The 23,241-nt window shown below is 52.1% G+C and overlaps 1 protein-coding gene across 1 annotated transcript in view; it reads left to right on the forward strand.

Moving 5' to 3' along the window:
- The window catches only part of Ptpn1 (protein tyrosine phosphatase non-receptor type 1), a 49,189-nt gene extending 27,059 nt beyond the window's left edge, over positions 1–22,130 (forward strand). The window contains exons 2-9 of the mRNA XM_028868580.2: positions 6,394–6,484; positions 9,112–9,212; positions 11,937–12,035; positions 16,499–16,636; positions 19,428–19,637; positions 20,001–20,162; positions 20,450–20,670; positions 21,584–22,130. Coding sequence (XP_028724413.1) covers positions 6,394–6,484; positions 9,112–9,212; positions 11,937–12,035; positions 16,499–16,636; positions 19,428–19,637; positions 20,001–20,162; positions 20,450–20,670; positions 21,584–21,797 — 1,236 coding nt within the window. The 3' untranslated portion in view covers positions 21,798–22,130. The remainder of the gene's footprint in view (positions 1–6,393; positions 6,485–9,111; positions 9,213–11,936; positions 12,036–16,498; positions 16,637–19,427; positions 19,638–20,000; positions 20,163–20,449; positions 20,671–21,583) is intronic.
- Positions 22,131–23,241: the final 1,111 nt, after the last annotated feature.

Here is a 23,241-nt window from a genome sequence, read left to right on the forward strand (position 1 = left end):
GAGAGATCACCTCCACCTCTCTGCAGGGCTGAGCAGCTGAAGTCTGAAGAGGCTGCTCCAGTCTGGGCACAGTGTCCAGATGAGCTGAAGGAATGTCTGTGTAAGCCTCACCCTTGCCTCCTTGGGAAGTCACACAGCCTCTCTGCCTGAGCTTCTGAGTAGTTTTGTGGCTTCACAGATGCATCCCTTCCAGTGCTGTGACTGCTGCCATGTTCCCTCTCTGTTCCTCCTTCATCCTCGGCCCCTCTCATGGCAGGCAGAAAAGTGTGTGGCATCTGGAAGATACTCCGCAGATCATTTGGCCAGTGATTATGGTGGAAGTGCCTTTCTCTTGGTTCTGGTTAGCACGCCCGCGCCCCCCCCCCCCAGCTTTCCAAGTACTGGAGAAAATCTTAACCAAAACAATTTCATTTTAATGAGCTGTTTTCTGCTCATTCACGCTCCTAAGTGTGCGGGAAGCATCCTTCAGTTGTGTAAGGAGAGCAGTATCATTTCAAAGCAGAGTTTCACTGGTGTCCTATGTTGCCTCTCCCCTGGGACCTTGAAAGGAGGAAACATGGTGGGCAGCCTGGTTCCTGCCAGGAAAGTTGTGGACCTTGCTCTTGCAGATGCCTGCCAAGTCCTTGTTAGTCAACTGTCCCACTGTCCCCCGGCAAGCAGCCAGGAGCCGGGGTGAAGTTCTTACTGGCCTGATGGAAAGCAGAAGGTAAACAAAACAGAAGTGAAAGTCGATTTTTTTAGCTCGTTCTCTTACGGGAACAGTTTTGTGGTTCTCAGCACTTCAGTAGATACTGGTTCCAATATGTTTGATTGACATCAATTACTGTAAGTCTGATTCATTTTCTCCCTATTGATTTCTGCCCAAGGTGAAATTCATGACATTTAACAGAAAACATAAGTGATTTTAAAAAGATGTTTGTATCAACGGCTGTAAAAATTAGGAGTCAAAGTCAGGGATACTTGCGAGTCTAAGGCAGGCATATCATCCTAATTATTCGTGTAATTCATGTAAGATAAATGGCAGCTCCAGTCCCTGCGGCCCGCTGCATTGAACTCAGAATGCTGTTTCTAATTGCAGGGTACGGCCAAATTCATTTACCTGCATTAAGTCATTCATTCATAGCCACCCATTACAGGGCCGTGAACCAGGCTTCTCAAGGCCGTCATTCTCAGTGCTGAAACTACAGCCCTTAGGGACTAAGCAATCATTGTTAATGAGATTATGTACAGTGGCCTGTTCTTGTAAAGGCTTAGGTCGGCAGCAGTGACACAGAGAGGTCTCTGCTGGTATTTTAAGAGTTTGGAGTTTTGAACAGCTGTCCCAGCACCACATTAAAGCTCTGAAGACCTTCCAGGAGCGCGTGTGCACGCACACGTGTACACACACACACACACACACACACACACACACACACACACACACACACCCCTCCCTCTCTGCTGCTCCTCTGCTACTCTGTGTGGTTGCAGTTGCAGCCTGGGTAGCTGCCCCTGTAGTCACTTTCAGCCTCCTAAGCCTCGACTGACTGGAGACTCTCCACTTCTGCCATCTTTGTCCACGGCTCCTTAGTTCTGGTCATAAGGCCCACCGTGGACTGTGTGGAATAGATTGTACTCTAGCTGAAGCATCGGTTATCTGCTAGAGCCGGTCCTTTTCTAGGACTTTAGCAGTCCAGTTCAGTGGGGAGCCTGGGATTTCATTTTTCATCTGTGTCTCAGCCTAGACTATCTGTGGTTTTTCTAAATATAATTGACTGGCTGGCGGCGCTTCATGCTCAGAGCAGAGGGTGCTGGAAGAGTGAAATTGCCCACTCTCCCCAGCAGAGGTTCCCTTCCAGATGAGCTGACTACCTCCTGCTGCCTGCCCTTGTTCCTATTTGGAGAGCTCTACAGCACGACTTGGCCTGCCTTCCATGTCATTTCCACAACCTTTTGTTCTAACCCTGGCCCAGGGCTTGCTGGAGCCTGTGGCTCCCTGCCTGGCATGTCTGGCCTTCATCATTGCTCTGGGAGTCTTGGGAGCATAGGTTTTCTTTATAACATCTATTTTTATTCAGTATGGTCATTTAAAATCAAGGGGCTAGAGGGATGGCTCAGTGGTAAAGAGTGAATACTGCAATACTTTCAGAGGACCACTGTATCACCCCAGAGGTGACTACAATCACCTGTTAGTCCAGCTCCAAGGGATCTGACATCCTCTTCTGAGCTCTGTGGACATCTGGATTCACAGAGACGCACAATTAGAATAAATCTTTAAATTTTTTTAAAAATCAAAACTGGCTTGGTGTTGATTAGCTAATTTGGACTCTTCTTTATTGTTTAAGCCCTGTTGTTTATATTAAAATATGGTTATATCAAGCACATTACCTCCTGCATATTTATTATATGAACGTGTAAATAAGGTAGAAATATATTAAAGAGGTGTGTGTGTGTGTGTGTGTGTGTGTGTGTGTGTGTGTGTGTTTACTGGGAATCAAACCCAAGGGCTCATGCCCACCAAGCAGGTGACCATTACTCTACACCACTTCTTAAGTCTTTGAAGTAAGTTATATTGTTAACCTCTGTGTGTGGAGAGGGAAGCGGGCTAGGACTGTTTGGGTGAAGTGTGCTTGCTGGGCCTCATCCCCATCACCCAGTAAACCAGCTGTGCTGGCGCATACTCCAGGACTGGGGAGACTGGGAAGATTAGTTCAAGGCCATCCTCAGCTTTAAAGGGAATTTGAGGCTAGCCTGGGCTATATAAAAAAATTGTTTTCCATTCAGAAGACAGCCTCTGGTGATCTGTGGGTTTGGATTGTATGTTGTTCCATGTAAATGTCCTGTTTCATTTATAAAGAGACTTAGTTAATAAAATCCGCTCTGCACTCATGACTTGGAGGTACTTACATCCATCATAGGTGTGCTGGTCCGACACAAGTGCCATCTCTCTGTGTGCTCCTCAGCCATGGCTGCTCCCGGGTTCCAGGAAGTACCTTGCCTGTCAGTCACCACTGTCTGGTATTTGTGCCCTTTGTTCAGTCTCTCAGCTGACTATTTCTGAGAATCAATAGCTTCCCCCAGCACCTCAGATCAGACAGTCATTCAGAGAAAGGCCTAGATTGAGCAGTGACAGGGACCTCACTGTCCCTGGAGTTCTGACACATGGCACCTGTTAGGACACTTCATAATCAACCTTCCTGCTCAGATGTGGGGGGTTTGTGGTGTTTGTTTTTAATTTCTTGACACACTCTTCACCCTCAGTGCTGCCTTCAGGTCCCTCTCCGCCTCCTACTGACCTGCCTTCCCAACGAGACCCCACCTACTTTCGGATTTGGGGGGGGTGTTGTTTTGTTTCTCTCTGTGTGTGTGTGTGTGTGTGTGTGTGTGTGCGTGCGCGTGCGTGCGTGCGTGCGTGTGTGTGTGTGTGTGTGTGTGTGTGTGTGTTTCCCTGGGTTTAATTAGTGTTGCTTGCATGAACCTGGGTAGGGGTTACTTACTGGAATGTGCATCTTGCCAGCGGCTACACCACTGAAAAAATTACTCTCCTCCCCATTTCCTTTTTTTTTTTTTTTTTGAGACAGCACAAGCTGTCTTTGAACTCTCCATCCTCCTGCCTCAGCCTTCCAAGTGCTGGGATTACAGGTGTGTACCAGCACACCCATCTTCTCTGCTTTAGTACTGTGTTTGGTACTCTTTGTCAGGAGGCTGTGCGACAGTTGGAGAAACCCATCCCCAGGAGCGTACTTTCTGTAGCAGTTCAGATGGGCCTGATGGGTGTTCTCGGATGCATGCTCCCTCTGGGCATTTCCACCCTGTGCCGGGAAGCGTGCTGGTATGGAATCAAAAGCCGTACACTTACGGGATTAGCACCATCCTTTCGGTCAGTCAGCAAGTTATGTTGAGGGCCTGCCCTGGGCGGGGTCTGGGATTAGAGGTGAGGGCTTTACTCTCACAGACTCCTGACTGCTTTCAGGAATTCTTCCCTGCTCTTCCCCGTGGCAGATGGGTTTAGGTGAGTAATACATTCTGCCATGGAGCCAGAAGCACCCGGTCACTGTGTGGGGCCAGAGTGAACGGACTAAAGCAGCGCTGCTGCTGCTGCTGCACTTAGCAAAGTGTTGTGTGCACCATGGAAGAAGTATCTGTGTGGTCGACTGGCTTTTATGCCTGTTTACTTCCATCGCAAACTAGGGCGTGTCAACTGTTCATCCAAGCTGGGATCTCTGACTAACTGGATCTAAGAGATACTTGAATAGTGGTGGAAATGAGCTTCTCCAATACAGAACTGTGGTTCTGCTTATTTTTGGTTGTTTGTTTTGAAACAAGGTGTCATTATGTAGACCAGGCTGGCCTCAAATTCATAGTAATTCACCACCTGCCTCTGCCCCCAGAGCGCTGAGATTAAAGGTGTGCACACTTGGGGTCTATCAGGTTCTTTGAGACAGGATCTCACTGTAGCTCAGGCTGATCTCTACTCAACAACAATCTTGCCTCAGCCTCTGAGTACTGGGATCACAGGTGTGCACGGCCACCATGCCTGGCAACTAACTGGGCCCGGTCACCGTGGTCTTCATACTAGCTTTGTGACAGGTCAGACTCCCAGTTCCAGACTCTCAGGAGCCTCTGTCCTGCAGGTGTGTCTGTTGGCCTGCCTGCCTGCCTGCCGTGCATGGTTGCCACTCAGATGCTAAAGACCTTTGCCTGTGTCTCAGTTGCAATCCCGTTGGCTGCATTCAGGCCTCCTTCCTCGGGTAGACTGACGTGTCACAGTGAGTGTGCTGGAGAAGGCAAGCTGTTGACACTCTTGTCTTGGTCATATTGGCAAGAGTCTGTCAGCCTTCAGTTTCCATGGAAGTTTCCTTTGCTATCATTTTCCATTTTGTTTCTTCCCCCTCTTTTCTTGGTTTATTCTTATTCTCAGTGGGGTGAAAAACCTGTTGGGAAAGGGAGTGTGGCTGCTATCTTTGGCTTTTCCTTTGGAGTGGCTGTAGGGGGATGGGAGGAATTCTTTATCTTTTCAACTGAGCTTGTCGTTTTTGCTACTTTGTTTTACATGACAAAAGACATTTTTGTTTAGTGTGTCACAGCATCCTGTTCTTAATTGCTGGATATGAGATCTTATTGTTGTCAGTGTGTCAGTAGTGTTTATTCTCAGTCTTTCTGTACTCCACAGTTTGTGTCTCTGAAGGGCTCTTTCCCTGGCCCTTGTTTTCCTGTTAGATCTGCCATTGGTGGCATTTGTGTGAGAGAGAGTAGAGGCCCACACGCAAATAGATAGAGCAAACAGGCACACCCGGATGCTGGCATCCTTCAGTGCTTCCTGCCGTCTGGTCAGATCATCTGAAGGCCTCCCATCTGGAAAGGAAGTGGAGCTGCAGCCCCATGTGAGCATATAAAAGAAGGCAGGACCTGAGCTTGGGCGTTTATGTGCCTTGGATGGGTCATTCACTTTGCACTGTGCTACATTAGCTAGTCTGGAGACCTGATTGACTCTTCTAGAAATTCATCCTTTGATTTCTGCAGAAGTAAGAGCTGGCACAGCAGCTCGGAGTAGGGTAGGGTGGCATCTAGCCCCTCTCAGAGGGAGCCTCACCTACCCAGCACTGGGAGTCCCACCCTTCCTTCCAAGGTGACAGCTGTCCACACCCTGCACATTGTCTCTGGGGGAGTATAGGGCTGCCCTACTGCTGAACTGTCTGATTTCCAGCTTGTAGACTGCTGTCACCATGGCCTCTTCTCCTGTCCCCTTTTCATGGTAAAGTCTACCAACCCTAAAGTCAAGAGTTTAAATTTAAACCATTTATAGACACACAGTTTTGTGGTGGTAGGTAGCACATTCACAGCACACATGCACTTGTCATTGCTAATGAAAGAGCAGATTGCCCCCAGGCTGCTTTCTGAGACTGGTGGCATCCCAGCAAGAGCAGGCTGGGCCTGCGCAATCCAAGGAGCAGGAGGAAGCTGCTTCTGTTCATGCAGGGGCGTGTTTGCCTCCAAAGACAGCAGTTGGATGGTGGAGTGTTTATTGATGCATTCCTTTCCAGAAGGTTCCAGTTGGAACTCCAGGCCTGACATTCCAGCACTTCAAGATCTAGCTTGCCCACCACATCCTCCAGCCATCTGCCCTTCTTCCCTGCTGCCCACTCACTGTTCTGACATAAGCCCCTGGCCTCTGCTAGCAGGCCTTCCTAAGTAGTACACTTCTTCCTCCTTTGCATCCTAGCCAGGCCTGGGCCTGCTCGGCATGCTCTGCTCCTGTAGCCTTGTATGTACCTGTGCATTATCAGCTTGTCCTGCCCACACTGCCCAGGCTCTTTGATGTCTGCTCTGTCCTCAGTGCCTAGCTCATGCTCCATTAACTGGATAAATTTCTGGTGCAGATTCCAAAAGAGAACTCTTTATCCTTTTTTGTAGGATATTCGACATGAAGCCAGTGACTTCCCATGCAGAGTGGCGAAACTTCCCAAGAACAAAAACCGGAACAGGTACCGGGATGTCAGCCCCTGTAAGTACCCACTCTTCCCAATGCCTCACTCACACTTCCCAGTTACAGGCTGCCATTGTCCAGGGTGGGGTAGAGGTTGTGACCTCATTGTCTCTTTTTATAAGCACAGGAGACACAGTGTCATAGCTCGCTTTCACTGTTGCAGACACTGGGGCTCCAGTTTCTGGAAATTTTGGTGGTTCAGAGCCCTTCTTTTTAGCTCTGTTGTGGTGAGTCATTTTCCTCCCCTGAAGTGGAGTGGCTTGGGCTTAGTGTACAGACTCTTTGGGGTGACTCAGCAGCTGTGCCATTGGCTGTCAGCCTGGTTAGAGCCACAGTGATGCTCACAGGTTCTCCACTCCACCAGATGGGTAGATCCAGCGGGCCCTTGACTTTGATTACTTAAGACTGGCAGTGCCCGCTGGCCTGAGCCTGCACCTTCTGCCTGGCTCCTAGTCTGGAAATGCCTTCAGAGGAAATAACCGACCGAGTGTGTAAAATGGGTGGAAAGCAAGAAAAGCCAGAACTGGACGCAGGACCGGACTCTCCCATTAGCACCCAGGTTTATTGACACCTCTTGATGTCTGTACTCATTATTCCTCAACAAGGATTGTGGCTACTCAAATCTACATGGCCATTGATCAAGTTCCCAGGGAGACATAAAGGATCTAGGGTTAGAACACAAACAGTACCCCTTGGCCGGCCACGCTGATGGCCGGAGTCAACACTCACCTTGCAGGAGTGTGTGGAGGTGAAGCAGCAGTGTAAACCACTGAGCCTCGTGCCCTCTCAGAGGCCATTTGAAGTGCATGTGCGGTCCTTAGGTGGAGGGTGACTGACCCACCCCAGCACCTGCTGTTTAGACTTAGCTTGCCTTGCCTGAGGGACACCAGATGTGTTTATGGAAACACAGTGACAATGAAAACCCTTGCTGATTCGGTCTGGAGTCCTGGCTAGAACTTGAGGACAGCGATGTGACCGTATGAGACTGCCCTTTCCCCATGGCCAGGAGGCCCCAGAATCTTCACCGGCTGTCCTAGATGGGGGCCAGCAGCTGCAGTGCCCCTTAGGCACATGGGATCGCCCTCAGCATTGCACCCCAGTCCTGCTCCTGTCTCCCTTTTCCTCCACACGCTCGAGTAGGAGAAGGAGTTTTGTTCAGGTTATAGGTGCAGGTAGGGTGGTTCCGGGTGAGAAGAGACCTTCCCAGTTTAGAGTGCTGCCGGTGCCGTGGCTGTGGAGCAGACTGGAGCCCCCTCACACCCCTCTTTTAACTTACGCTCAACAAGGATGTAAATAAGACGAAGAGCTTGCCCAAGGCCAGCTGGTGCTGTTGGAGCCCTGGAGGTCACCAGTGCCACTCACACAGGGTTTTGTTGTTTGTGTTTTGAGAAGTAGGCTCATGCAGCCCAGGCCGGACTCAAACTTACTGTGCCACTAAAAGCCAGCCTTGAACTCATGATCCTCCTCCTGTCTTCCTCCCAAGAAGGATTATAAGTGAGTGTTTCCAGGCCTGGTGGGCTCAGTCAGTCAGTGTATCTATCTGTCCACCTACCTGCCTACTTTATCTTTTTGGTCTACTTAAAAGTGACCCAGGCCTTTCCTAACCCCCACAGTGGGAAATGGCAGGTCCAGCTGGAGAGTCTTCAGAACAGAACCCGAAGGCTAGCTACTGACTGGGCTCAGTGCTGTTCCCTTTCCCTCTGGGCTCAGGTGAAAGATGGGATTCATCCTGACCAGTCTCCCTTGTGCTGTAGCAGAAAGAACAGGTGTTCACTTGGGACAGAGCAGGGAAAGAATGGCAGCCCGCGGGAGCCACTGCTCTTGGGACAAAGTAGTGAGGGAAACAGAAACAGAAGCACAGTGCTTTGTTTGTCAGGAGCCTGTGCAGAGCTTCCCTGGTGAGTCTGTTCCTAGAATCACATCCATCTGTGTACTTGCACCGTGGGAGAGGGCCTCTTACTTCATTGACTTTGTCCCCTCTCCCTTGAGACAGGGTCTCACTATGCAACTCTGACTGTCCTGGAACTCATTATGTAGACCAGGCTGGTCTTGAACTCCTGGGTGCTGGGATTAAAGGTGTGCACCACCATGCCCAGTTTAAATCCCCTTCTCAGCGTCTCTGATCATAATGTCTGAATCGCTTCATTGCATATGGCTCACTGCTGCTCCTTAGAGTGGATACTGTCTGCCCTGCAGTGCTTGAGACTTAGACCAAGTCATCAGTCAGCCCTACCTGAGACCTCTCCATATGTCACGGGATGCTGGGACAGTTCTTGGTGAATTGCTTCCTTTTACAGCCTTGACTTTACCCTGGGAACCTGTGTTAGGCACCAGGAAGTGGGTCCTTTGATGTTCTCCTGTGATCTGTGGACTGGGGAGGGTAACGCTTGTCACTTGAAAGGACCTAGGACCTGCCTTCCCAAGGAGAGCATGGTGTAGAGTTGATGGCTGTCGCAATGGACTGTGACATTATTGTACGCAGAGCTGTCCGGAGAACACCAGTCACCCAACATGTGACGAGTTTCACTTGACTAGTGAGGCCCCTGCCAATGTGCATGTCTTCAGGCTGTGGGTCCCTCTCAGCCTTCCTTTAGAACCCAGGCACTGGGACCCCAGGGTTACCCAGCTCCGCTTTTGTCTTTCAGTTGACCACAGTCGGATTAAATTGCACCAGGAAGATAATGACTACATCAATGCCAGTTTGATAAAAATGGAGGAAGCCCAGAGGAGCTATATTCTCACCCAGGTAACAGGCGGTCTAGACTGTTTTTTCATGTCACCTGAAGAGTTTAAGAGTGCTGTTGTGTTCACATCAGATAAGATCATCATGTCCTTGAGAAGTTCAGGCTTCTCATCAACCAAAAAGCAGCAAGAAAGGAAGCATGCTCCCTCAGACTCAGTGTGGGCACAGCGTCTTCCCTGGGCACTGTGAGGTGACACACTGAAGTGCCAGTGGTCTCCTGATGGGCAGGTGAAGACCTTAGACCATGAGACCACCGGTGTGGACCTCAGCAGTGAGTGCTTCGGCAGCAGCTAAGAGGCTAGCGGTCGGCCAGCACCCCTGTCCCAAGTACCATTCAGTGTTCCTCTGGGCCTCAGTAGATGATATGACATCTTGAAAGTCCCACAGCTCCAGGCTTCCTTGCGAGAAAGCTTGGTGGGCATCTGTAACACACTTCATGGTGTGTGACCAGAAGACGGAATATCTGGAAAGAGATTAAAGCTTATTCTCAATAATTTTCTCCAGTCTTAGTCTGTTAGCAGCAGGCCGGTGTAAACGGCCATGTGTTATTTCTCCTAGTCTCCTTTATCATTCCATATCACATGGCCTGGGCTGTAGGGCTCTGTCTGCCGTGTGGAAATCAAATCCTAGTGAAGCCAGAAGCTCCGAGCCAGCACTCACCCATCACAGCCCTTCCCCTCCCTGTCCCCACCCCCATCCCGGCCAGTCCCATGTGGAGCACCAGTGGACTGTCTTCAGCCCTGTGGATAAAAGGCCAGCCTTCCCAGGCCTCAGCCAGGGAGGGTCCTCCCAGCACCTCTGTGTTTGAGTGGGCAGCTGCTCGAGATCCCTGAAGAAGGTGGAGCCTGCTGCTGAGAGGTTGAGGCACCACTAACTTCCTGAGAATCTGTAGAGAAGTCAGCATTCTTGGCTTCAGCCATTCATCTGCAGTTGAGGTCAGAAAGACTTGGTATAGGTGTTGACCCATTATAAGGTGTGTGATGCCCGAGTCAAATGATCACTTAGCATTTTTTCTCTGCGGGGCTGAGGTTGGTTAGGGCTTGGTGGTAGAGCACTTGTCTGACATGTAAGGCCCATGAAATACCCCAGTATTTCAAAAAAACCTCACTGCTAATGACAAAAAGCATTCATTAGACCTGGGTGTTGTGGTTCATACCTGTGATCCCAGCACTTGAAAGGCTGAGGCAGGAGACTTGCCACATGTTTGAGGCCAGTTGAAGATACATAGGGAGTTCCAAAGGCCAGCCTGGGCTAGACTTTCTAGAAAGAGAAACTCGAGAGTTACTTTTACCCCTATCCCACCCGGGCCCTGGCAACTCTGTGAGATCTGTGACATTCTGCTGGCCAATGTGGCACCAGTGCATTCATGGATGGCTTCTGCAGCCCTAGGGGTTTCATACAGACTCAAAACAGTCTGACCCCAAAGGAGTGTGTCTTCTGGGGAGACCCAAATGTTTTCCAAGCCACAAACCAAGAACCCTTCCCATTACATTCAGTGTTGTTCCTTCTGGAAACCACATAGTCTGTACCTCCTGTTGTAAAAGGTAGAGGCTGGAAAGAGCAGGAGACGTAGGGCTGTCCTCCACCTCCATCACAGAGGGACAGCCAAGTCTGGGCTGTGCCCTTTTAGGTCTTGACAGCTGCAGAGCTGGGTGGTGCTTGAAGATGGGAATTGTACCCGGTGAGTTGCAGAACACAGAGTTGTTTGTACCCATGGTGGGGCTGAGGGTTTGGATCCTTGGGCAGTTTAGAGGATGAAGGACCTAGGTGGCCGTCAGGTACCCTGGACATCCACCTGCCCACCCTGGCTCTGTTACCTGAGGGGAAGTCTCCTGTGTGATGCTGTTGTCAGAGCCCTTGCCTCACACTTCAGACAGAAGCACCGGGGAAAGAATGAGAAGATGCCAGGTGCTGGCACAGGGAAGAAAAGTATGATTGGGTCAAAACGGGTGAGAAGGGAGACTGTTCTAGAAGAGGTTCTGGCCCAAAGATGTGACCATCCCTGGTGTGGGTGCTTTCCTGTAGTGTCCCACGGGGCTAAAGCGAACTCCCAGCACTTACCAGTCATCTATCACCACCCACCATCACTAGGTGGGATAGCTGCTCAGTGGGGACCGCCATGCACAGGTCTTCCGAGCCCTCGGGCCACCTCTGAGACCGTTTGTGGGCCACATCCGTCCCATTCCTTGGTTCAGCTCTCAAAGCTGTCCATGCTTAGACTCCCCAGTCCTAGTTATAAGAAAAAAGGCCCACTCTGTGCTGGGTACTTGCTCTGTTCTAGGTGCTGTGCTGAGTCCTTCACCTACAGCACTACTGTTACTTATACACCCTGGGAACAGGCGTTGCTTTTAAACCAGTGGGCCATGTGGGGAAGCAGAGTGACCCGCTTGAAGTTAGAAGGTGACAAGTTTTGAAAGCAGGCTCTGGGACTGCCAGAGCACAGTGGGCCCCTGCTCCATGCTGCCTCTCCCGCCAGGAGCGTTGTCCTGTACCCATCTGCTCTTAGGCAAGGAACCCCGTACAGCCTCAGCCACCAGCCCAGACCAAGAAACGGTCTGCACTGAGATGCAGAGGTGACCTTTCACCACCCGATGGGATGCAGGACTGGGTGACTCACTGCAGGGCAGGCAGCCTCGGCAGCCATTCTGACCCTGCAGACACTCACTGGCTGACTGCGTGTTGTGTTTGTGTCCAGTGTTGCACAGTGTGTATCTCATGTGTTTGCAGGGCCCTTTGCCAAACACATGTGGGCACTTCTGGGAGATGGTGTGGGAGCAGAAGAGCAGGGGCGTGGTGATGCTCAACCGTATCATGGAAAAAGGCTCGGTAAGTTCCTGCCATAACCCCTTGCTGCTGCTGCTGTCCACATACACACAGCCCCTAAAGCTCCCGGTCCCCTGCGTTTCTGTTTTCCAGCTCCTTTACATGACACCTTTTTTATTTTAAAAGGGTAAACATTACGTAAACAAACATTCGTTAGAAACAAGTCAGGTCTGACTCCGGGGAGCAGCAGTGCCGCTGAGCCCGATGCAGGCCTTGTGCCTTCCAGGCTCTGCTCCCTTGGAGTGCCAGTGGAGGTCTCCTCACCCACCGAGCCCAGACTGTGCCTCTTGAGGGCAGAGGTGGCTCTGCAGAACTGGGGGACCCCAGCTCCAGATTTGATGTGCCACCATGACCTCTGCTGGTGAGTTGGCTTCAGGACACGTGGCACTCCTGAAATAGCTCCCCTGAGGCTCTGTCCCTTTAGCAGCCCCTCCCCCTCAGCCTGCTGCTTCCAGTCCCTTCTGTCTCACACTTGCAGGGTGGTCTCTGTCACTTGGGTGGGTGACACTCTCACCTCTAAGGGTAGTCACCAATGATGCGGCTTGCAGACCCTGAGAGGCTGGACCTGTTACCTAGACCCGACTCTCTCACCCCTCAAACCGTAGCCCAGACAGGTCTCCAGTTTGTTTCTTACCCTGTCCTTTGGGCCAAGGGTCTGGGTCATAGTGACACTGTGTCTCAGATCTGTCATCAAACAACCAGCCCTTCTGTCCCTTTCCTCTTCCCATTCCTGTGATGAGCACTGAAGACTGGCTTGGAGTGCTGCCCAAGGCCAGCATGGGGCAGAGCCAGCAGCCTCTTTCTTCCCTCCCTGGACTTGGTTGGCACTTACAAACTCTGCAGCTCCAGAGGTTGAGGTCCCTGGAAAAGATGAGCTGAGAATTGTGGGACCAACTGCAGCAGTAGCCAGGAGCAGAGAAGGCGATGTCCCAAGGCCTGGCCAGGCACAGGCACTGTCTGTCTGTTGCTCTAGCTTCCTCAAACGCTCAAGACTGTGAGGTTGCCGAAGACTCCTTCCATTCCCTCCAAAGACAGTGGTCACACTGAGGGTGGACCAGGTGCACGGAGTGAGGACTGGGCATCACAAGCAGGTGTCCCCACACAGAGCACAAGGGTCCCAGCCACTCACAGTGGCTTCCCTGAGGCTGCTTGCCGCCATGTTGTTGTCCGGTGCCCACCTCCTGTCTTTTGTGGAGCACAGTAATAACAGATGCCGCGCCTGCGCTGTGGCCCGTTGACAACACCAGGGGTGGAGTTTGAAATCAACCCGTTACCACAGAGTCATCAGATGTGGGGCTGAGAGAGAGCGGAGACTGCTGATTGCTCTTGTTCCCAGCACCACCTAGCAGCCCACAGCTGCCTGCGACTCAAGTTCCAAGGGATCCAACAACCTCTTTTTGTTTTTTTATTTTATTTATATTTTATGCATGAGGGCTCTGCATGTCTACCTGCAGGCCAGAGGAGGGCATCAGATCCTATTATAGGTGGTTGTGAACCACCATGCGGTTGCTGGGAATAGAACTCAGGACCCCTGGAAGAGCAGCCAGGGGTCATCTCTCCAGCCCCCAACAACCTCCTCTGACCCCAGTGGGCACCAGGCAAGCACATGGTATACAGGCAAAACACACATACACATAAAGAGTAAATAAAATATTACATCTTTTTTTTTTAAGTTCCCAGATATGGCAGGATTTACTGTGCATGTGTGTAAGGGTACACATGCTTGTGTATATACCTACACATGTAAATATGTTGCTATTGACCTGATGACCCTTTATAGTTAGCTCTTTGCATTAGCAACTGTCAATCACATTATAAGGAATGGTGTCTGCTTTGTAGTTGAATAACTGCCACCAGGTCTGGCTTTCAGCACCCTGGGCTTACCATAAGTAGATCACCATGACTGCCTTCCTCAAGGTTCCTGTTTGCCGTTGGGAGCCCGGCTGTTCAGCTGGTGGCTGTTTCCCATGGCAGCGTGGCAGTGGTCCTTTAGAACTAATCTGCTCCACTTAGGGCCATTGGAACAGTGTGCTTTGTGTGAGGTGTACACCAGCAACACCAGCAACTCCAGGGGGGGCTAGAGTACAAGGAGGGTACCTGTTGCTGCTCCACTCACCTAGTTCCAACCATCCCCAGCCCAGTAAAGCTGGGTTATAGAGGCCCCGGACTGCATGTGCACTCTGGGCCCTGTTTCCTCTCAGACACGTGGGTGCTGGCCTTCTACCTTTGGGACATGGACCTGGTGCCTATGAATCCAACCACACTGTAGGCTGTGTGCATTAGACTGGGGTGCCCAGGGGCCAGAGTTCTTATTAGTTCAATTTGAAATTTAACTTAGACATGGCAACATGATATGTGCTGTGTGTAAGCATGGGACTGTTGTTTATACAGTGGGAGGCCTTTTTCTCTTGTAAAACCCTGTGAGAGCCAGAGTTGGGGTTCAGGTACTTGGTAGCCCAGGATCCTTAGCTCTGGGACCTGCTTACTTGTCAGTATTAACATCCTTTGGGGATGAAACAAGCCACCCTGTCAGAGAGACGGCACTGACCATCACAGCTTCTTCCTCAGACTGCCTGGCTCTTTGTTTTGTAAGGACTTGGATGAGCTTCAGGCCTCGTGGTGGAGATGATATTAGACTTGGGGTACCAGCACACTGGTATTGCCACCTTCCTGTGTGGGCCTGGCCAAAGGGTTTTATGTCAGTTCCAGCGATGGCCCGCTCGTATTCCAGTAAAAGCCAGGCTTCCGCTCAAGGCTGACTGGAAGTAGGGAGTGTGTGCTGTTTGGTTTTGTGTTTAAAGCAGAAATGTTTACGGGAAATGACAGAGCAGAGCATGGTCCTATAGACACCTAATTAAATGTTGGTGGATGGACGTTTGGCTGTGTGCCAGAATGCCTCTGAAATCATAGATTTTGCTTAAGTAGAGATCTGTCAGGCTTATTCTGGGATTCTGTTATGGAAGTGAAGGGTAGAGTCTGCCTGCCTTGTCTCTGAGGTGAGGACACCCACTCCCTCTTCTGTACTGACAGAATCTTGGCATTCTCCCTACTCATGGTGAGGGCCCACCCTAGCATGGTGGCCTGGGGTCTGACTGGGAGTAATGGGCTCGGGTCTCTCGGTTCACTGGCACCTGGCCTCTGCCTTAGGATGTTAAGATCTGCTCCCATGCTGACAGCTTGGCCCTAGTTGAGAGGCCCATCTCTCCAGCTGGTCTTCGAGATGGGATGGGTCGTGGGTTGAGTAGGCCAGACCTTGAAACCAAGCTCTTGAGAAAGCCCTCTCGGCTTCTATCCTGGGATTGGAAAGCTCCTTCCCTGTTGGCATTGTAGGCCCTTGCGTCCTGTGCTGTTTTCTCTACCTTTTGCATTGGTTTGGAAGGAGGGGGCCAACACTGAGCCACAGAAGAGCAGGACCAACAGGCCTCTGCAGTTCTGTTCAGCCTTGGCTGCCTCAGCCCCAAGTGATGTCTCAGGCCCCTGAGCTACCCCAGCCCTGCTGTGCTCTGGTCTTCCTTGTCTTGTCCCCTGCTTTCCCCTGAGACGTTCTCCTGCCACCCGTCAGAACCTTCTCTCCAAAGAGCCTCTTTGACCTCTGTCTTTGCTTGGCTGACCCGAGCACCCCTTCCTCTGACTCCTGAGGTCGTGTGTATTCACAGTGTCTCCCTCCTTGCTCTCCCCATCCACGCACCCACCCCGAGAGAGGGAGCATCTCTCCCAGCAGACTGGACCAGCCTGGAACAGTTTAGATGTGGGAGTTCTGTGTGTTCTGTACCAATGAGCAGCGTACTGCATTCCTTGAGGAGGGTCAAGTTCTCTGGGGTCTCCTCTGCCTGGGTACCCTGTCAGCCCTGCCTTGGAGACCTGGAACAGCTGCCTGCCGCAGGGCCATCTGAACATCTGAACTTACTGTACCGGGTCTGTGAGATGGAGTTCCAGCCCCGTCTTCTTTCCTAAACCTCAGACCGAATCTTTGAGTTCATCAGAAGCTGCTCAAGATCAAGTGGTGTCTGAAGTGAGCAGAGTAGAGGGTCAGGAGGACTTCCGACTGAACCAAATCGAACGAACCAGTGCTGCACCTCGCGGCTGTCTTCCCACCTCTAGCCGGCTGGCTGACTGCTGCTGCCTCTCAGCCTGACAAGGCTCCAACCCTCCATCCTGTTGCCGTGGGTGTCCTCAGGGGGCTCTGGTCACACTGAGATGCTACAGAAGGTGTCTGTGAGGGGCATGGCTTCTGTGTGGTGCATGTGGTTTCACCTCACAGCAAGGACTAGAGCCCTCTGTGCCGTGCTGCTGTTGCTGGGTGGGAGGTGTGAGCTCTGCCACAAAGCTATGGGGTCAGGGTAGGAGCTGTACTGATTGGGAGACCCCAGACTCCGAGTTACCGTAAAGTTAGCAGACCACCCTCCAAGCCTCCTGCCTCATGTAGCAGCCACTCAGAATAATCTAGTGTGTTGTTCTTCCCCCAGTTAAAATGTGCCCAGTATTGGCCACAGAAAGAAGAAAAAGAGATGGTCTTTGATGATACAAATTTGAAATTGACACTGATCTCGGAAGATGTCAAGTCATATTACACAGTGCGACAGTTGGAGTTGGAAAACCTGGCCGTAAGTATGGCATGTGCCAACTCTTCCAGAAAGTGTTGCCTTGCTTTTGTCCGTAGTCCTCGGGTACGAGTTCCAGCGGTGGCGTCCCCAGGAATTGTGAGCTCTGTGCACAGTGTGGCCCCACACCGTGGGAGGCAGGCAGGGCTGACTGCTGTAGGAGCCAGTGCCCAGGTGCCAGTGGAGAACAGGACACGAGTGCCTCCACAGCGCTTCCTCACCGTGACACCAGTCCACACAATTCCAAGGGAAGCTGCTTCCTGAGAGTGGTCTGCTCGCTCTGCCTGTGGGACTGGAGGGCTGAGGGGTGTCTGCAGGAGAGATGACAGCAAGCTTGCCCCTCCTCATTGGCTGGTCAGGGGAACGGGGAGGGCCCATCCCACTGCCCAGGTCTCCTGCAGCTGAGACTTCGAACCAAGTCCACTAAGAGGAGGTCCCGGCCGGGGTGGCAAGACCCTGTAGTTGGGAGCAGTAGAAGCTCTGCTCGTGGTACAGAGCTGTGACTGAGGAGGCCATGGAGTCCCAGGCAGGGTGGAGCCACTGTTGGCCCACTTTGCCTGACCGCTAGACTAGAGCCAAGGAACATCTCCCTGTGTCTTGGCTTTTTCTAGTTTCAGACTAGGTTCTAGGAGTCATGGGCAAGAGGTCAGTAGGTACAGGGGATCCGAAGAGCAGAGGGTACTGGGGTAACGGCTAGACTGCTGGAGTGAAGCTTGTTGGGCCGTAGGGAGAGGTCGGGGTCTGCTGCAGTGACAGAGCATATCCTTAGACTTCTCAGAGCTCCTGCTTGTGGTAAGACCAATTCCAGAACCTCGCTCAGGTTGCTGGAGTAGAGAGAGGAATGAGGCCCTGTCATGGCCTAGCAGAGGAGCCTGGAGCATGGGATGAGGTCACTGACGCTCTGGAATGTCACTGGCAGGTAGGAGTATGGTAGACCCTGTCTAATGCTTTCCAGTATTAGTATTTCCAATAAAGCCTGGCTTTAAAAGTGACCCCTGGTAATCTCTGGGAAACATCTGCTTGTTGAAGGAGACAGAATTCAGAGTGAGCTCCAGAAGTTTGTCTGTTCATGGCAGAGCGAGGAGGACAGGAGTGCCTAGACTTTGTTTCGGGTTGCTGCTGTGGGGGTGGTTTGCTTGTGTTGAGACAAGGGCTCACTAGTAGCCCATTCTGGCTTCACGTTTACAGTCCACCAGCCTCTGCCTCCTGAGTGCTGGGATTACAGAATAGGCCAGCTCAAGGTTTCAACATTAGGACTTCCCTGGGGCCTAGCACAGAGTCCTTTTGAAGAGATAGCCAGGCAGGAGGAAGGTGGAGGAAGAGGAGCCCCATGTTCTTTTTAGGGATAAAAAGAAGGCTCTTTTTGCATATTTCTTCTAAACCAGTTTTTAAATCTATTTGAAGCTCCTCCCTCCCTCTCTGTAGTTCTGGGGCCCTGCCCTCTGGGGTCTTGCCTTCAGTGGCCTCCTTTAAGAATACTGGACTGTAGCTGGGTGGTGATGGTACACACCTTTAATCCCAGCATTTGGAAGACTGAAGCAGGTACATCTCTGAATTCAAAGCCAGCCTGACCTACCAAGTGAGTTCTGGGACAGCCAGGGCTACATAGAGAAACCCTGGCTCGATTGAAAAAAGGAAAAACTCTGGTCAGTGGCACAGGTGAGATAGCTCAGTGTAGCACTATAAGTTGTCTTCTGACCTCCAGACGTCCACACGATGTGTGGCACCCCTCACCCCCAAATATATATTTGTAAAAATCCCGGATGGTCTAGGAAAGAGCAGAGTGAAAGCAGGTGTTGGAGGCCATTTTTTTTTTTTGCCCAACTGCAGGGCACTTTGAGACAGTTGTGCAGATGAGTGTGGTCCTTAAGGTGAGGAGGGTGTGGTAAATGCACAGGCAGTTGCCACTGGAGTCAGAGCTGATGCTACAACTATATGGCAGCTGCCTTGGCGATCCATCTTTGGAGACTTGAATTAATCAATTTTTTTCCTTAAGTAACAATTGCCTGAACCATCCCAGTGGTCTCCCTGAGCCACCCAGACCTGTAGCATGAATTCTAATTGGTCTTAATAATAAAAACCCAGAGTCAGCTATGGGGTAAATGCTGAAAGATCAGTAAAGGAGACAACAACTAGAGAGACTTCTTACCTCTACTGAATCCTCAGCCTGAAAAGGAGCTTGAGCTCCTGTCTCCTCCCGCCTTATATTCCTCTCTCCACCCAGCCATATCTCTTTCTGTCTCCACCTCCCTAGTGCTGGGATTAAAGGTGTGAGATCCCAAGGGCTGGGATTAAAGGCGTGTGCCACCACTGCCTGGCTGTTTCTCTTTTAGACTAGATGAATCTTGTGTAGCCCAGGGTGGCCTTGAACTCACAGAGATCCGTCTACCTCTACCTCCCGAGTGCTGGGATTAAAGGTGTGTGCCACCACTGCCTGGCCTCTATGACTAACTAGTGGCTTAGCGCCTCATGCTGATCTTCAGGCAAGCTTTATTCGTTAGATCACAAACAAAATGTCACCACACATTCCTGGTGCCAGCCCCCTCCACATGCTCACAGGAACCCTTTCTGAGATTTAGGGTCCTAGTGGCATGGTGACTTCTAGGCTAACATGATTGTGGCCACATGTGCATGGTGTAGAAGGGACAGGAAGATAAGAGGATTGTCCACTGCCTAAGGCTGGGGCCAAATCAAGCCAGTACACACTGAGGAAGGCTGGGCAGGAAGTCACTTGATGCTCAGGTGGGGTCTGCAAATGATGCGCCCAGCCTAACTGCAAGGCTTTCTCTTTCAGACCCAGGAGGCTCGGGAGATCCTGCATTTCCACTATACCACGTGGCCAGACTTTGGAGTCCCCGAGTCGCCTGCCTCCTTCCTCAATTTCCTTTTCAAAGTCCGAGAGTCGGGCTCCCTCAGCCCGGAGCACGGCCCCATCGTGGTGCACTGCAGCGCTGGCATCGGCAGGTCGGGGACCTTCTGTCTGGCTGACACGTGCCTCTTGCTGGTGAGGAGGCTTTGCAAGCCCAGGGAGAAAGGAAGCATGCTTCAGCCAGCCTGCTGGCTGTACTTCCGTGACGCTGTTCATAGCACCCTTCCTTGGGGGATGCTCTGTGTGGCCCTTGAAGCCCTTAACAGTTCCCATGACAATGGTTCCGTCCCTTCTAGCTTTGTTCACAGGCTGCTCCCAGTTGTCACAGGAGCCAGCCTCCCTATAATCCCCCTGCAACCCCAGAGCTCTTTTCTAAGCTCTTTCAGCTCAGTCCAAAGTTTGGTCCTGGGTTTGCTTCATTTTTCTCACATTTCCTTGAGGCCCTCCACCACCCCTCTGTGGCTTTCCTCTGGCTGACCCAGTTTCCTTGGCTTGCAGATGGACAAGAGGAAAGACCCCTCTTCTGTAGATATCAAAAAAGTGCTTCTGGAGATGCGCAGGTTCCGCATGGGGCTCATCCAGACAGCCGACCAGCTGCGCTTCTCCTACCTGGCTGTGATCGAAGGTGCAAAGTTCATCATGGGCGACTCCTCAGTGCAGGTCAGTGCCGTTCTGCTTAGCACATGCATGTTGGTGTTTGGGCTCGGTTCCTAGCTGAGGATAGACCGTAGGGCCTGTGCACGCTCATCAAGGCTCTGATCTTAAAAAGGTCCAGCTCTGTTGAGGTCAAAGGAAGTAGCCCTCTTTTGTGTACACCATCACTAGAGTCGCTAAGGGACTGCTCCCTCTGCCTGCCAAGGATCCCAGAGCTGCGGCTCAGCTGTGGACTGCTCACCTGGGGAGACCCCGAGCAAGTACTGATGGACTTCTGTTGCTGTTCTTCCCAGGATCAGTGGAAGGAGCTCTCCCATGAGGACCTGGAACCCCCACCCGAGCACGTCCCCCCACCTCCCCGACCACCCAAACGTGTCCTGGAGCCTCACAACGGGAAGTGCAAGGAACTCTTCTCCAACCACCAGTGGGTGAGCGAGGAGACCTGTGAGAATGAAGACAGCCTGGCCGGAGAGGAAGGCAGAGACCCCTTAAGTGCCATGCATAGCAAGAGCAGGTGATGGAGGGGCCTGACTTGGTGGGGGGGGGGTGTAAAAGGAAATGGCTTGCTGTCCAGAAACATTGGGTACTGAAAACCTTGAGGCTACACGAGGTGTTTACGCATGCATGAGAAACGCTTCTGCCTCTGCCGAGTGCCGGCTGCCCCTGGCTCTGCCTGTGCGGTGAGTGACAGGTTATATGTAGTGAGGTTCCAGTGCCACCTTGTGGTGCTTGTCTGATCTGCTCCGTGCTGAAACTGGGCAGGTGGAGCAACTTGCTTGCTCACCCTGGTATAAGCATTGTTGAGCACCCACTGATAACTGTGGAGTCCTGAGATAATAGTAGAGTGTGCGTATCTGTGCTGCGGACCCTCCATTTGGAGAAAGGAACATGCTCCCAGCATTGTGCAGTAGAGCAGGGGTGATAAAGAGAGTGTGTACCTGCAGGAACTGGCACTGTGGTGACCCCAGGAGGAGTGAGGTAGCTTCTGGGGCAGCTGTCTCCTTCCTAGAGGGCAGTTTTGAGGTGTGGGCACACACAGTCTGACTCTCAGTAGGACCCACTCAGAGTCTGAACACGGTGTGTAGAGGCATGGCAGGCTGCCCTCATTCTGGCAGCCTGGGTCCTAGAGGGTACAGAGCTGCCAGTGTACCGGACTAAGGAAGCCATGTTTCCCTGCAACTGGGATGTGGAGCTGAGCGCATCTCTGATGAGAACTAGGAGTTTCCATTCTGATAGAGCACACACACTGGTGGGCTGCGGGCTGACTTGATCTTTGAATGAAACCAAGGTCCCCGGGGACTAGAAGACAAGTAGGCTGGCTGTTCTGGCCTTCTTCCCACCCAACGCGGTGTGGAGGGCCTGCTTCTCCAGAATTCCTCCCTCCATCTTCTCAAGGTGGAGTGACCTGTCTCTTCCCCTCCCCGCAGCACGAGTCAAGACACTGAAGTTAGAAAACGGAAGGTGGGTGGAGGTCTTCAAGGTGCCCAGGCATCTGTTCCCACCAAGGAAGAGCTGTCCCCCACGAAGGAGGAACAGAAGGCGCACTGTCCGACTCACTGGAAGCCCCTCCTGGTCAACGTGTGCATGGCCACGGTCCTGGCGACTGGCGCATACCTCTGCTACCGGGTGTGTTTTCACTGACGGACTGCTGTGAGGCGTGAGTGCGGTGGGCACTGCCGCTGCCCAGCTTCGTTCGGGGTCGTCCGCGGCGTCGGTTGGACCCGCTTTAGGGAGCAGCTCCAAGCCTGCGGTGGAACTGGAAGGGCCAGCCCCAGGAGGGGTCGGTGCCCTGGGCTTCGAAGGAGCCCCACGGTCCCAAGAACAGCCTAATCTCAGGGCCTTAAGCTGTTGAGGAGAAGTAGAGGAGATGCCCAATACTCTCACTCACTCGCTCTCACCTCATTCCTCCCCTTTCTTTCTCTGTTCGTCTTTTTTTTTGGAAAAAAAAGAATTACAACACATTGTTGTTTTTAACATTTATAAAGCAGGTTTTTGTTATTTCTGGAAGAAAAAAGGAAAGACGCTAGGCACTCATGAGATTCTCTTGTGCCCTTTGGCGTATGATCAGATTCCTGATTGATATGATTGCCCAGGGGAAGGATCCCAAACGGTCAGGAATGTAGCGCTCCTGCTGGCTTGGGCGGCCCCCACTGTTACCCTGAGCTGGCAGGTGCCCTGGAGCTGCCCCGCTGTGAGGGGAGCAGCAGCACCGGCTGGTTCTGAAGAGCAAGCCCAGCTCTGCTTCGCTCAGGTGTCCCTGCTGCACTTCCAGACTCAGCTGCGCCCTCCTCCTCCTCGTTTCCCAGCCCTCACCATCCCGTCCCTGTAAAGGGGTCCCCTGGGAGCCCTGCCTCAGGGTCAGTTCACCTAAGGTGGCTGCAGGCGCTCACCCTGCAGTTTCCATTTCATTTGGAAGGTAAGCCCCACCGTGGTAGAACCACACTGCTGAGGTACAAGCGTGACTGATGGAAGGAAGGAAGGAGCCTTGGTGTCATGGAAGCCACTTCGCAGGACTGTTTCCGACCTCTGACACATTCAGTCCCCTCCTGGAAGGCATCAGATGATTTTTGCAAACTGCAAAGACTTTTTCCTGAGTGGTGATTTTCAGTCAGGACTCCTAAAACACCACTGAGCGCTTGCCGTGGCTGAGGCTGTGGCTGAGGCTGTGGGGGGGCACACGCTTTCCTAAGGCTGCTGCTCTCCAGCAGCCCAGCCTGCTTTCCAGCCTCTCACTGCAGGCCACAGTGGCCGTGGTGGGAAGCACTGGCCAGCAGAGCAAGCTGCAAAGGATGCTGTTCCCACAGCCACCATCTCCTTCAGTTGGGCATCTCCCTTTCTCTGCATCCTTCCACTTCCTTCCCTGGAGTACCGAGCCCACGACCATGGTGAGGAGTGCAAGGGGGTGGCAGAGGCAGCGCCCTGGCTCATGGCAGCACAAGGCCCTACCCCCTCCCTAGAAAGTGCTCCACTCTATTTATTCACCTTTCCCAAAGGCGTCCGTCCCCACTGCATGAGCACGTCCTAACCTGGTCATGTAAGGTGTCAGCCTGGCACCCAGGGCTCTGTCGACAGTATCATATCAGTC

The sequence above is a fragment of the Peromyscus leucopus genome, chromosome 4 (assembly GCF_004664715.2).
Source record: "Peromyscus leucopus breed LL Stock chromosome 4, UCI_PerLeu_2.1, whole genome shotgun sequence".
Lineage (NCBI taxonomy): Eukaryota > Metazoa > Chordata > Mammalia > Rodentia > Cricetidae > Peromyscus > Peromyscus leucopus.